We start from the raw sequence: 13,698 nt of genomic DNA, 5'->3' as shown, positions 1-13,698 counted from the left end.
TCTTAAATTCATCATACTAACCTAATATAAAATTACATTTCTATACAGGTGGATTATCAAAACTAGTGCAACTATCAGAATTGCAAATTAAAATGATTAAAAGCAAGGAAGTGCAGGACTATGTTGCTATATGTTTAGATTGTTAAAAATTTGATGTATTAGAGCATGTTTTTGTTTTTTTTTAAATTCTGTTACAAGTAACATGATTAAGCTTTCAAAGAATAAATAAATAAATAAAAGTTAAAAAAAACTGCACACCGTGGAACTGGAATAGCATAAGGTTAAACCCTGCTTTATCCTGCCAACTGCTAAAATGGCAAAGTAATTTCTGATTGATAGTGTTGCTCCATGAGACAAACTTTTTAAACCCATTTCATCCAAGGGTATACTTCAAGAACTGAGTGATCATTCTTTATCTACTTTGGTATTCTTGCTTAGCATTTATCAGGGTTACAAACATATAAAATCTGCTTATACATATTGTGTGTCTATTGTTAAATGCATGAAGATAAGATATGTTGTTTAGTTTTATGTAACTCTGCAGTTGTGAGATGTTTTTAAAAAATGTACATCTTGAAGAATCACTGGATTCATCAATTATATATGTATTCAGATGTAAATTCTAATTAATTATAGTGTTGTGAGGGTTTCTTGACATATTATCTCATGTTTCCTTCAGTAAATTTAATTTGCTTGTGGAAAATGGAGATTGCCTGATTTCCGTTATTTTGAAAAACCTGGTTTTAAAGTTTTTTTGGGTTTTGATACTGTACCTATGGTTACCTTTAAATTATCCCCTTTTTTTCCAGGATCAAAGATACACTTTCATCATTTTAACACAACAGACTGCCACACACTGACTTCTAATACAAATCTGGAGAGCAGAGTCTCAAGGCAACACCGTAGTTAAAATAACTACACCTGATTCACATTAGAATCTCTTGAATTACATTTACAAGTGTTATATAACACAATTCATACTCATGCTAGCATAATTAGACATACTTCTATATTTAGACATAATTACTGTATTAATCAAGTATGCAGTGAGTGCTGCAATCAAGTCGGATTAGACCTTTATAAATGCAGTAATGATGCAGTATTGATACACACTGTGTGATTGTGTCAAACAGTCATGGTATTAGGTTTTTCTGCACTACACAGATGCAGGTATATAACCATGTTTAGTCCGCTGTGGAACTGTTTGATACTGGTTGACCAGCATGTCACAGGCATGGTTTGAGTAACATTTATATTCTAGGCTGCATTGCTGTCATCACAGAGTTATAACAGGGCTCCAGAGGGAGAAAACTGCTTGATGTAAGCAATGCATGTCACTGGAACTGGAGGCCTGCAGAGCAAACCATATCTGCTGTGACAAAGAAAGGACTCTACAAAATTGCAGTTGTTCTATCATGTGAATAAGGTAAGAGAGCTCTGGGCTGACATGGTTGGAGCGCCTGTCACTGGGTTCCGACATATGAGCGGGCCTACAGTCCTTAACATGGCTATGATTTACAGCCAGTGAAAAATAGTAAGTGAATATTTTATTGAAAGCGTGCCATATGCCTCGGTCTCAGTACTGACAAGGTGCCAAGCTCAATTTATACCATATTATACGTTCTATGGAAGTTCAAATGGCCTAACATGCATGACAAGAGCAGTAAGGGTTACGGATGTTTTTATTTTGCTGTGCAAACCTATGCTGCAATTATTATTTAGGAGCTTACAATATGTCATGAGTCGATTTATGGCTAAACTATTTCCTTAAAAGCTATCATCATATATGGTTTGCACTACAATACAGCTGAATGACTGTGATATTGCCTCTTGACAGTTTCCTTTCCCTCTATATTACTAAGGGAAACTGGAAATGTGGTCTGTTGAATAGGCTCTACTTTGTTGCTGACCTCACTTCCATACCACAGCACACACAAGACTGGAGGCTGGTGGTTTCCTATCTCAGCTCCCAGCTGCTGCCCACCTATAGTATAAGGCCACAGTAGTAAAAAGCCTCCCACATCGTGTCAACTATAAATTCTTGTCTGTGTGAGTGATGCTTTCGGTAGCTATGGAAACCCAATATAATAGACACCCCCTCCCTCTCCCTCTCTCTCTCCCAGTCTTTGCCTACGTCTCTCTCCCTCTCTCCGTCGACACCAAAGCTCTTTAGGCTACTTTGCGCATGTACGGCCAGTCAAACCGAGCATTGCATCGACTCCAAGATGGCGAAAGCACGTCTGGCTTGCCTCCTGACTCTCCTCTCAACTCACTGTAAGTACAAAAATCATTCTAACTGGTTGCTGTTTTACTCGCTTTCTCCTCGAGGACCGTGGTCATCAAACATCATTTACTTCTGCATCTCTTTGGTCGAAATTTTACTCCAACGTTGGGTAAAACATTTAGATAGTGCCTCAGAAGTAGCCCTATGTGGACGCAACTAACGTTAAACTCAAGACAGACTGACAGCAAGCACAGTCCTCCCGACGTAAAATAAATACGGTTAATAATTCTCTTTACAAAGTAAATAATACAGTCGCCATTTTTAATACAACTTACTGTCAACATGACTGGCAAATGTGCGGCCAAGCGATGGTTTTAAGCAGCTATTGTTAACCAAATTCATCGCTCCCTCGCTGATTTACCGGAATATTGCTGCTATATGTAAAATAAACTGTCGCATATTAGCATAGCAAGACTAATTTTTGGCTCTTGCATCAGTTCAGTCAGCGGCAAATTTCAGAGTCTGGTGGGTAAGCCACCGCGTTTTTTTCTGACCTCACTCTGGAAAAAAAGTTTCACCCTCGCAAGTTGAGAGAGAGAGAGACTTCGTGTGTGTGAATTAAATATGAATTAAGGCAGTTTTCAAGCCCGTACCGTTAACTATTTAACGTGGGCTTGGAGCCGCGGTCGTGGCAGAGATGTTGGAAGTAGTGATGCGAGATAACGGTTTTTTTTCTGCGGCGGAATAAAGCTGGCTGCCCGCGGGAGGAGCCAGCCAGGCCAGCGAGTGTCCTCTGCCCCCTCCTCCTCCTCCTCCTCCTCCTCCCGTTGCTGCTGGACCCTTTCAAACCGCTCCATAGCTGAGCTGGTAAACAGAAACAGCCGTCGGAAAATCAATTTGTTTCACTAGCCTCCCGAAAGACCCGATATCCTCAGTTTTTCAGTGCTATGGTTGGAAAAGATGAACGCACACCTGTAAGAGCCGAGCAGTCAACTTAGATATTCATCCACCACCCGGAAATCCCTTAGTATACCATTTATGTCAAGTCATTTTCGTGTTTAGACTACATTTGGTGGAAGAGCAAAGTTAAATCATTACTGTTATATGTGATTAAGAATTAAATATATATTAAATATATTCTTCAGGGGTTTTTAGATGGTAATTACATGTACGTGGTGCCAGTTGTAGACTAGAAAAAAGCCACTGGTTGCTATGCCATGCAGTGTTTTTTATTTTTGTTTTTGTTTTTTTTGATAAATCTCGATTTTTTTTCACACAACTTTGGCTCTCAGCTGCTCCCAAAATATTACCACGTTTATTTAAAAATTCAGGACCATGTGAAGCTATAATTTACATTCTGTTAATTTTGATAGATTTGTTTGAGGCTTAAAAAGAAAGTGAGGTTTTTCATTAAATGAAGCAATAGCAGGGATTTAGCCTTCAATCCATTTCTAATACAGACAGTATCTTGTGCCTGGCCCTTGTGTAAGTTGCAATGGTCTGCTTTAATTCATTAAATCATTTTTAAAACTTGGTTTAGAAATTCAAGATAGTTTGATTTGTTTTAAGTGTAATAAATGTCTTTAAGAAACATTTTTAGTTTTTTTAAGTAGTTTTTTCTGTCCATGCATGACTAAGTGAGCTTTGGTTATAATGTCACCACAACAGCTTGGCATGAAATGTGGCGTGTGTTTTTCTCTCGTTTCCCCTTGGATGTATATTAAGAAAGGTGTGAGAGCATAGACGTACAGATCAAAGGGAGGTACACACATAAGAACCTCCTGTGATCTCTCAGGTGTGTGAATTGGTTTTTTTCTCTTTGCTTTAATTAGGAATAGCAGTGGAGCTTGTTTGAAATCTGTTGCTTTGCTCTCAACACCGTCTCTTGACATACCTCAAGGCTGTGTGCAGATTTTTTTTTTTCCCAAGCGATACATTTCAAAGTCAGTACTCTTAATGATGTTCCCCTGAGTAGATTTGTGACAGGGAATGGTAGCAGCACAATTGACATTTTCAGGGGGGGGGCAGTGAACTGGCGAAGATTTAAGAATTTCTTTTGTCTTGCCTGGACAGGGCTTAGCCATGTGGCCGACTGGCTCCCAGCCAGCACTGCCGCTGTCTTTAGAAACAGGACAAATCTGTCCTGACTGAAGCTCGCCACAAGCCGTGTTATGAATTACTAATTTGTGCTGATAGGCACTGATTACTAATAGGTACTGACTGTAATTTGAATATTTCTTGTATTTTGGAATAGCTCTGCTCCAATTCTCTTTCAGGTTTTGATGTTTCATAAAGCGAGTAAGAAATTCAATGAGGAATGAGTGTATCATTTGGCTTTGCTTTTTGTTCTGTAGGTCACACTCTGTTATTTCTGTGTCTGTGAGAGGTGCTTGTTATTTCCAATTCATGGCATTCTTCGGGTAGCTATCATCTTAATGGCCACGCGGCTCCAGCCATTCCAAGTGAAGGCTAAACCCAGCACAACTGAACTTAGCTGCAAATATAAGCCCAGTCATCTGTCAGTGCAGTGAAAGACGAGGGCCATTGTTATTTTAGGTACACATGTTTACAGCAGCCCTTCCAATCTGATCTAATGGAATGCATTGACATTTTCCATTGTTGGCTTCACCTGAGCCATTTCACATAAAATATTCCAAAGAAAGTGGTACGGATTTTAAGAGGACATCTGCCAGAACCCTCCTGCCAAAAGCACGGCGAAGATATGTGGGAGCTTGGAAGATGCTCAAAGTGGATTAGTACTGAGCAAATATAAACTTTGAGATCACCACTTTGACTCTTATGAGAAACACCTGCGGACATCTGCACATTTCAGACTTTATTGCTGCATTTTTTAAATTGTGTGGTTCAACAAGAGCAAATTTGACCATAGAGAAATGTAATCGTAAAAACCTGATCAATCAAAAGGAGACTCATTTAATCAACTTTCACACTTGCTCAGGTGTTAAAACTGATTTCTCCTCCTCGACAACTGACATTTCTGTGACTTGACAGTGTCTTTGTTTTCACTCACGGCTGTCAGCCTAATCCAATTGCAGCCCTCGCTTTATCTGAATGGATAAGATAAGGGAGAAATCTGTCCACTGGCTTGTTGTTGAGCCTCCCCTGTGTTCTCTGCTGGTAAGTCATTGCATCACACAGAGTTTGAATATCCGCTAACACACATAACTGCAGTGATCATTGGGTGATGTTACCCAGCCCATTCTTCAAACATTTGTCTAAATACAAGTCGAGCGCTGGCACTTTTCTCTTTGTTTGGCGTGTGTGGCACAGCCATGGTGGAATGGCAGGAGTCGGTGTGCCCCGAGATGACTGCTGATAGTGGCTCCCCTCGGAGGTGCATGTTGTCAGATGTTTCCCTACCCACCCAAAGCTTGTGAGCAAATGTTTGAAGCACTCTTTGAATGGCATGTACAACCCCCGTGGGCAAGTCATATACAGTCTGACATTTTGCTGTGGAGACAGTAAATGGCAGAGTAAAACAGGGACAGACAAACAAAAAAGGAGTCTCTAGCTGCTCAGCGTTTGTTTGTTACAAGTCAGGACTTAGTCTCTGCAGACACCCCTGAGTGAGAGGTGTCAGTGGCATAACACATTTATCATAGCTGTCGTTTTGGTCTCACCACAGATGTGAAAGCAGGAAGGAATCCTGCAGTTACCACGGGCTGGCTCGTGCTTATTGCCTATCTGGGAGTTGTGTAATTTCACAAAATCACAATTTTGTAATCATTTCTAAATCACTGCAGTCATCCACGTGGATGTCTGTGCAACAACAGTCTCTCCATGGGATAAGTCAAAGTGGCACATGGCCCTCACTGTGGAATGATCCGAAACAGCTGAGCAGGAGTGGGTGGTGGTGTTTTGAGCAGCGTTGCAGGCGTAACCAGAAATATCTGCCGCGTCCCTCCCAAACCTGAGTGTGCACGTTAGCAAATGCAGCATTCCAAATAGAAAACACATGGAGGGAGAATCCTTCTCATCATATGCACACTGACTAACAATCATAACCACCTGTTTTCCTGAGAGATAAAAGGGACCCCTGTTGATGAGTTGGCTGAAGTCAGAGGCGAAAGGGGGAGTTGTGAAGAAAGCTCAGCAGTGTTGCTAGTTGAAGGCGTTCAGAAAGCAAGCTGGGTGTGACGATACATCTCCTGAGACAGAAATCCATTTTAACTTGACACAGAGAAGGATTCAGCACCCGCTTTTATCATTTTTCACTCGCAGGAACTCACGGCAGATGCTGAGGTTGAAAGGCAAACACTAACATGCTCACGTTCCAGAAATGGCAACGGCATGTGCATGCTTCAAATGTCAATAAGACTACCAAGTGCAAGAGTCATAAACTAGAACCAGCATCCAGGCAGTACACACTGGCCAGAAAATCCATATGAAAATATTATAATGTCCAGAAAAGGAATGCTTCCTGTAAGGTTGTGTCAATAAACTTTATCAGACTTGTAATCAGAGGTTCGGGCAAGAGAGTGATTCATGAGAAAAAGGAGTTAATTGTCATCCTGTTTAGTGTAATGAGCTTTTGGAAATAACGGCTCCTCACCAATAGTAGGCTAAAGTGGTTGTTTGTTTTGACAAGACATTATTATTCAGTGTTTAGACTACTCTAGATCAACAGGATAATCTCCAAGATACCTCTGTGGTGGCTGCCTGAGCTTAGGGCGGCGCAAGAGTGGCTTCCCGTTTGATGATCTTTATCTGTGGTCACATGGTCCCTGGAGGGAGGAAGCGCCACAGCGTTTTTTTTCTGCTCATGTGTTCACTGGATACTGATGGAGTACATCAATAGGTCAAAAGAGACCGCCATCGATCAAACATCGGGATGCTGTCAGCTTAGCGAAATAATTAGGGGTTTCATTAATGACATGGCAGGGGCAATGAACTACATGTGGCTGAGCCGCTGTCGGTCAGAGAGGAAAAAGCTGGAGGCTGTTCTCCCACTGAGAGTCATAACCAGATAATCGCTCTGGATTCATCTTTTGTTTACCAGGCTGTAACAAAGGGGCAATTACCGTCTAAAAATAGCCACAAGGCAGAGGCATCTGACAACCTCAGGTGTTTGATCACAGTTCAGTCTAAACCATCGGCCCCACCATTAAAAACCTACCGTGATAATGATTGTGGACCAAACTTATATAGAGTAGCTCAACAGTATCTCAGGTTTTGTCTTTTCGGTTCGAGGAAACTTTTTTTTTAATTTAGTAACAACAGCAATAGAAATAAAATAACATTACAGCTCAGCCTGATGATGTCAGGTCACATAGGGATTTCGAGGACTAATAATGGCAGGAACCAGACCCAGGTAAGCCCTAATATCAAACTAAAATATTAAAATCAACTCTAACTGTAGCCAGTGTCTGGATAAAAGCTTCCATTCCTCATTTTGAAAGCAGGCAGGCTTTTAAGTTTCTGTGGAGTTGACAGAGTTTCAGTAATGAAAAGAAATAAAGCAGGGAGACTAGAAGTTGTCACAGGATAAAAAAACAACAACATTAAAGACGATTCTAGGCAAGTGAAAATATGACTGCACAATCTTTCTGATCTGTTCATCAGAAATGAGATGTGGAGTTTTTTTTTTAAATCTCTGTCTTTAGTAAATCTCATTCTCTGGATTATATTGAAGAGCCAGTGAAGTGGAATTCAACTCATCTGATGACACACAGTCACGATAATAAGAAGATATTAGGGGGCGCTCCGGCGTGATCATAAACACAATTGTGTTTGTATGTGTGTTGCCTTGGAGACAATATGCCAGTTCTCACTACCTAGAGAAGTCGAACATTATGTCCTGCCTCTCAGAACAGGTTTAAGTAGCTGAAAAAAAATTACTTTTGGCCAGTGTGAGTGCAGATTTTTTGGCAGTTCCCTGGTCTGTATCATCCTCCTGGAACACGATGATAGGGGTTTATGAAAATATGGTGTTTGAAGATCTCATCTGAGCTGTGTGTGATAGACAAGAATGCTGCAAATAAGCTATAGTTATGACCACGAGAATGGCCTCTGTTAATCAGTAGCAGTTGTGTTTGAAGATTATTTCATTTTCTTACATCTGGAGGCGTGTAATTATGAGGGAGGTTTCGACACCTCCATCTGCCCCCTCCATGCTCATGCCAGGCCTCCATCATGCTAATGTGTGGAGGTAGTACGGATGTGTGGATGCAGTATGTAACATTTAGTTTGTTGAAAATTTTCAGGCAATGCTGTGATGTCCGTAACTAAAACAAAGCCATTTGGCAGTTTATGCTGTTTGTGGTACATCCAGCCATTTCTGAGGATGAGGACTAAATGTCAGATGGAGGACTTCATGTGAGTTAGTACCATCCTCTGGGATGCAGTGTAAAATGGGTTCAAAACACAGCACAGCACAGAAATGATGGATGGGGCTCGATCAGTGAGCGAGACCTGGACCTTGATGTTCAAAACTTAAAAATGAATAAATTTGGGAAATTATTTATTACATGCTGGTAAGCCGGCCATTTTTCAGACTCAACAAGAACTGAATGTAGCTTAGGGATGACTGCCAAGTTCTAACATATATCTATAACAGCCTTCTAATTGAAAAAAAAACAACAAATCATTTTCTTAGAGGTTAGAAATCCATGTCAAAGCATGATCGTAGTCTTCATTTCTTAAAAGAGGGACTCAGTAGCTCCATACTTGGCAGGACAGTATCTGGTTCTCTGCAGAGGGGATTTCAGAGAGCTTGGGGTAAGACATGACACAGAAATCTTGGTGCTCATCCAAATGAGTTATTAGTGATGATTAACTTTGTGTGTGTGTGTGTGTGTGTGTGTGTGTGTGTGTGTGTGTGTGTGTGTGTGTGTGTGTGTGTGGTTGATGCAGCGGATTTCTCTGTAAAATGTTTCTTGTTGGTCACATTGGCTTTGCTGCTTTATCTGTTGAGTGTCACATTCACTATTGAGGTGCATTAAGGTGAAAGCTTCACATCAAATTATCTGCAGTCATTCTTCACGCCATCTCAAGTTCATCTTAAAATAATATGGGAGGCTGACTGTGAAAATAAATCACAAATTAGATTCTAGTTCAAATTAGTTTGGGGACATTTGCTGCAACTGCCTTAGCTGGCTCTGGAGTTTGAGCCTAATGGAAGTCAGACTACACTTAAGAGCACAGGAAGCTTTCCCTATTTGACCCAAAATATATATTGTTTTCAAATTAAAGCAATAGTTTGACATTTGATGAAATATGCTTCTTCACTTTCTGGCAAAACATTATAACTCTCACGTGTGTGTTAGCTTAGCTTTGCAAAAGACTTGAAACAAGCTAGGTAACAAAATCCACCAAAATAGCTCCTCTAATTCAAAATCACTGAATAGCGTGTTATAGCTAATTTCTTTAATGTTCACAAAAACCAAAGTGTTAAAACAACAATTCTCTATTACTTTTAAAGGGGGTGTTTCTTGTACTATTTTTGAATGGGAGTATTAACTTCCTGGAGTCTCTGCTGGATGCCTGGCAACCGTTCAAAGCCAAGAAATAGTTTGGCACACAACCTCCAGTAATATGGCATATTGTACATATTTAAGAAATGTGTTAATTAGTGAGCTTCAGAGGTGTTTTGATACCTTGTACAGTGACTTCCTGTCTTTATGCCAAGCTAAGCTGCTTCATATTTACCTACAGACAGTAAGTAACAGTGGTATTGATCTTCTCATCTACTTCACCCAAAAGATAATTAAAACTAGTAAACGGGAGCAGACAGACATACAAGTAACATTTGTTTGTTGTATCTATGAGCTCTGCTGCTGTAGAAAACCCACCAGTAGCATCAGACATACAGTGTGCATTCAGCTGACTGGGCAGATAGAGTTGGCAGATTGTAACCAGACTATCTGGCCATATGGTGTGAGGGCTATCCCTCCTGGGCTACTTAGTGGTAAATATGTTGAGATTGAATTGGAATTGATAACACTTTTGGTAGAAAGTCATCCAAATGGTATTGATCTGAATGGTATTGATCTCTTACACCAGCTGCTTTTAGGCTTAAAAATAGGAAAAAATCCACACAACAAGATGATCACGAAGACCTAACCGAGAGCTCTTCCTCTTCCTCACCAGTTGTGTGAGGTACTACCCTCATTCGAAGTGTTGTTTGATGGAGCAGGAATAAATACTTAAAGAGAGTTGAAATGGTTGATATCTAGGAGCATTAATGGAATTTCCTGATTCTGTCAGAAAAGATCAGGAGTACCCGGATTGTCCATGCTTTTTAGGCTTTGCTGTGAATCAGGCCAGAGCAGAAGCTCAACATACACAGCACTGTTGCCACATGTGTGTGAGGGCATACTTTGGGTAAGTGAGTGCCTCAGATATTTGTCAGGATGCCACACATAGGTGACGAGTTTGTAACATGGTGGCTGGCCCCTGTCTGAGCTCCAATTGGGTGCTGTACATGTGGATCTGCTTGGTTTATGTGTCATAGAAAGCAACAGAGGGGAAAGAGGAGGAAGCAATTTGGGTGGATTTCACCGTGACTCAGTGGTTTGTCAGGCATTTGCCATAATTTTAACAGGTCACTCAAAATGGCCAGGCAGCAGCCTCAAAGCTGATCACAGACTTAAGAATTAAGTTGAGACTGTCCTATAATTTTAGCTACAGACCCTTAACGGAGGCTTAGTTGAATGGTTGACATTAACAAGGCTGTCCACCGCACAGTATTTTAGATATATATATATACAAATACTGTCCTCTGCACTGACCTGAACTAAATAGATAGATAGATAGATAGATAGATAGATAGATAGATAGATAGATAGATAGATAGATAGATAGATAGATAGATAGATAGATAGATACTTTACTTATCCCCTAGGGGAAATTCATGTGTCCATTAGCTCATTGTTGATAATAATAATAATTATAACAATAATAATAAAAACAGTTGATAATAAATAAACAATAATAATTAGATTAGTCCACTTCCTTTGGTTGAGGTGTTGTATAGGATGGCAGTGGGAACAAAGGATCTCCTGAACCTCTCTGTTCTGTGAGATGAGACGTTTGCTGCACCTGTAGCTGCTTCTCTGTCCTGCCAGAATGTTGTGGAGAGGATGGTTGGTATTGTCTAAGATGGCCTCCATCTTACATTGCATGCGTCTCTCCACAACAGTCCTGAGTGAGTCCAGACTCCTGCCAAGCACAGACCCAGCCTTTTTGACCAGCTTGTGCAGTCTCCTTGTGTTCATGTTTGACATGCTGCCTCCCCAGCAGACTGCAGCATAAAAGAATACACTGGCCACCACTGACTGATAAAACATGTGCAGCATTTCACTGCAGACGTCAAAGGACCTGAGCTTCCTGAGGAAAAAGAGCTGGCTCTGCCCCTTCCTGTAGACAGCATCTGTGTTCAGGGACCAGTCCAGTTTCCTTTCCAGGTGCACATCTAGGTATTTATAAGTGTGCACCACCTCAATGTCCTTCCCTCTAAATTTGACCGGCTGAAGGTTGGCCTAGACCTCCAAAAGTCCATGACCATCTCCTTGGTCTTGGAGGTGTTCAGGAGAAGGCAGTTGTTGTCGCTCCATTCACTGAAGGCCATCATCAGATCCCTATACTCCTCTTCCTGCCTGTTCCGGATACGCGCCGCAATAGCTGTGTCATCTGAGTATTTCTGGATGTTGTATTTAAATTCCGCAGTATACAGGGGTGAACAGGAATGGAGCCAGAACAGTCCCCTGTGGAGCCCCAGTGCTGCTCATCACTGTCCCTGACACAGTTACCCAGCCTGACATACTGTGGTCGTCTTGTCAGGTAATCCACAGTCCATGACGTGATCCACCCCCATCCCTTCCAGCTTGTCTTTAAGAATGGGGGGTTGGATGGTGTTAAATGCACTTGAGAAATCAAAGAACATAATCTTCCATGTAACTACCTGGCTCATCCAAGTAAGAATGGGCCCGGTGGAACATGTAAAGGACGGCATCATCCACTCCAATATGTTCTTTGTAGGCAAACTGTAGACAGTCTAGTGCATGTTCAACCTGTGGCTTCAGAAGGTGAAAAAGCAGCCGCTCCAGGCGCTTCATGATGTGTGATGTGAGGGCCACCGGTCTGTAGTCATTTCTCTCAGCCGGTCGCCCTACTTTAGGTACTGGAACAAGACATGATGTTTTCCACAGGATGATGGAAAACAAGAAGAGGGGGGTAAAATGAGTCAAAACAGGATGAGCCAGTGAGTTATTCACAGCCCCATCTATGTTCAGGGATTTCCTGACTTTTTTTCCATGAAGGTTTTAATTAAACTAAATTGTCAGTTTCTCAAAATTAAACCTCAGAAAAAGAGAGAGAAAGAGAGCAGAGTCATTGCTAAAATGACCATGTTATCTACTCTGCCATTTCCTTTTACAAGACTGCTCCCAATCCAAAATCAGATTAACATATTTATACAATGGTCATTAACGGACCATAAAAGGTAACCTTGTGAGGATTGTGAGGACGCCACATACAAACCACAATTACCACATGGCATTATAAGGGATTTTCCAAGACAAAAATCTGTGCCTTGTTAAAATGAAAAAAACTCAAGCCATGAATACAGTTAGAGACATTTTAGAAACAGGGTTTACAACTGTATTTCTTGTAGCTTGAACATGAGCAAACATATACATGTTATATATATAATATATATATATATATATATATATATATATGTATATATTATATATATAAGCTCATGTATCACTGTGTGGCCACTTTTCTTGCATTTTTTGTCCCTTGTGAAGGACAAAAAAGGAAAATAAAAAATCAATTAATTAAACACTCTTTTTGAACTCACTCTCATGTGCCACAAAGTTTATACCTGATCTTTTTTAAATGTTTAAAAAACTACTGCACCAATTTTATCATTGCACTCCTATAACATTATCAGACTTGTAATGAAAAAAAAAAGATTCTCCATTTTCAAAATGCATATAAGTACAGATGAGGTAGTTGCACCTAACAGCTGGACAAATTGTAGCTGTATGTAATCTTGGTTGAAACTTGAAAAGGACTTAAATGAACTTGGCAGCGATGTCTTGCCATGGACCACCACCAGGATAGCTGTAACACTTTGAAAATGGGCATTGCTAAGATTGCTTGTTCTTCAGGTGTTTGACTAGTTTCTTGATTAGCTTCTGTCTGCTTCTCGTCTGACTCAAATCTAAAAACAAAGTCGCATCTCAGGGTTATTCTCTTGAACTCAAGAATACACAGAGCGGCAGATGTGCAGTTCCTAAAATATTCAACATACAAAAGCAAAAGAGTCAACAAATAATTTATAGAGAAAATAAAAAAACAACAGCAGAAAACACGAGAACAAAAGCCTTTTAGTCAGCAGGGGTAAAGTTTATGGTGCACACACAAGGCCTGAGAATATGTGTATGCTTTTTGGGAGAGGTGAACGAGAGGAAAAAACATACAAGAGGCCACCAACCTCTACTCAC

General features: G+C 40.6%; 1 protein-coding gene across 1 annotated transcript in view; it reads left to right on the top strand.

The window, feature by feature from the left end:
• Positions 1 to 2,201: 2,201 nt before the first annotated feature.
• LOC111222336 (junctional adhesion molecule C-like) overlaps positions 2,202 to 13,698 on the top strand; it is a 37,952-nt gene continuing 26,455 nt past the window's right edge. Inside the window, exon 1 of the mRNA XM_022746038.1 lies at positions 2,202 to 2,274. Coding sequence (XP_022601759.1) covers positions 2,226 to 2,274 — 49 coding nt within the window. The 5' untranslated portion in view covers positions 2,202 to 2,225. The remainder of the gene's footprint in view (positions 2,275 to 13,698) is intronic.

Source organism: Seriola dumerili, unplaced genomic scaffold (assembly GCF_002260705.1).
Source record: "Seriola dumerili isolate Sdu_G_001 unplaced genomic scaffold, Sdu_1.0 BDQW01000091.1, whole genome shotgun sequence".
Lineage (NCBI taxonomy): Eukaryota > Metazoa > Chordata > Actinopteri > Carangiformes > Carangidae > Seriola > Seriola dumerili.
This window is presented reverse-complemented; position numbering and strand designations above follow the sequence as displayed.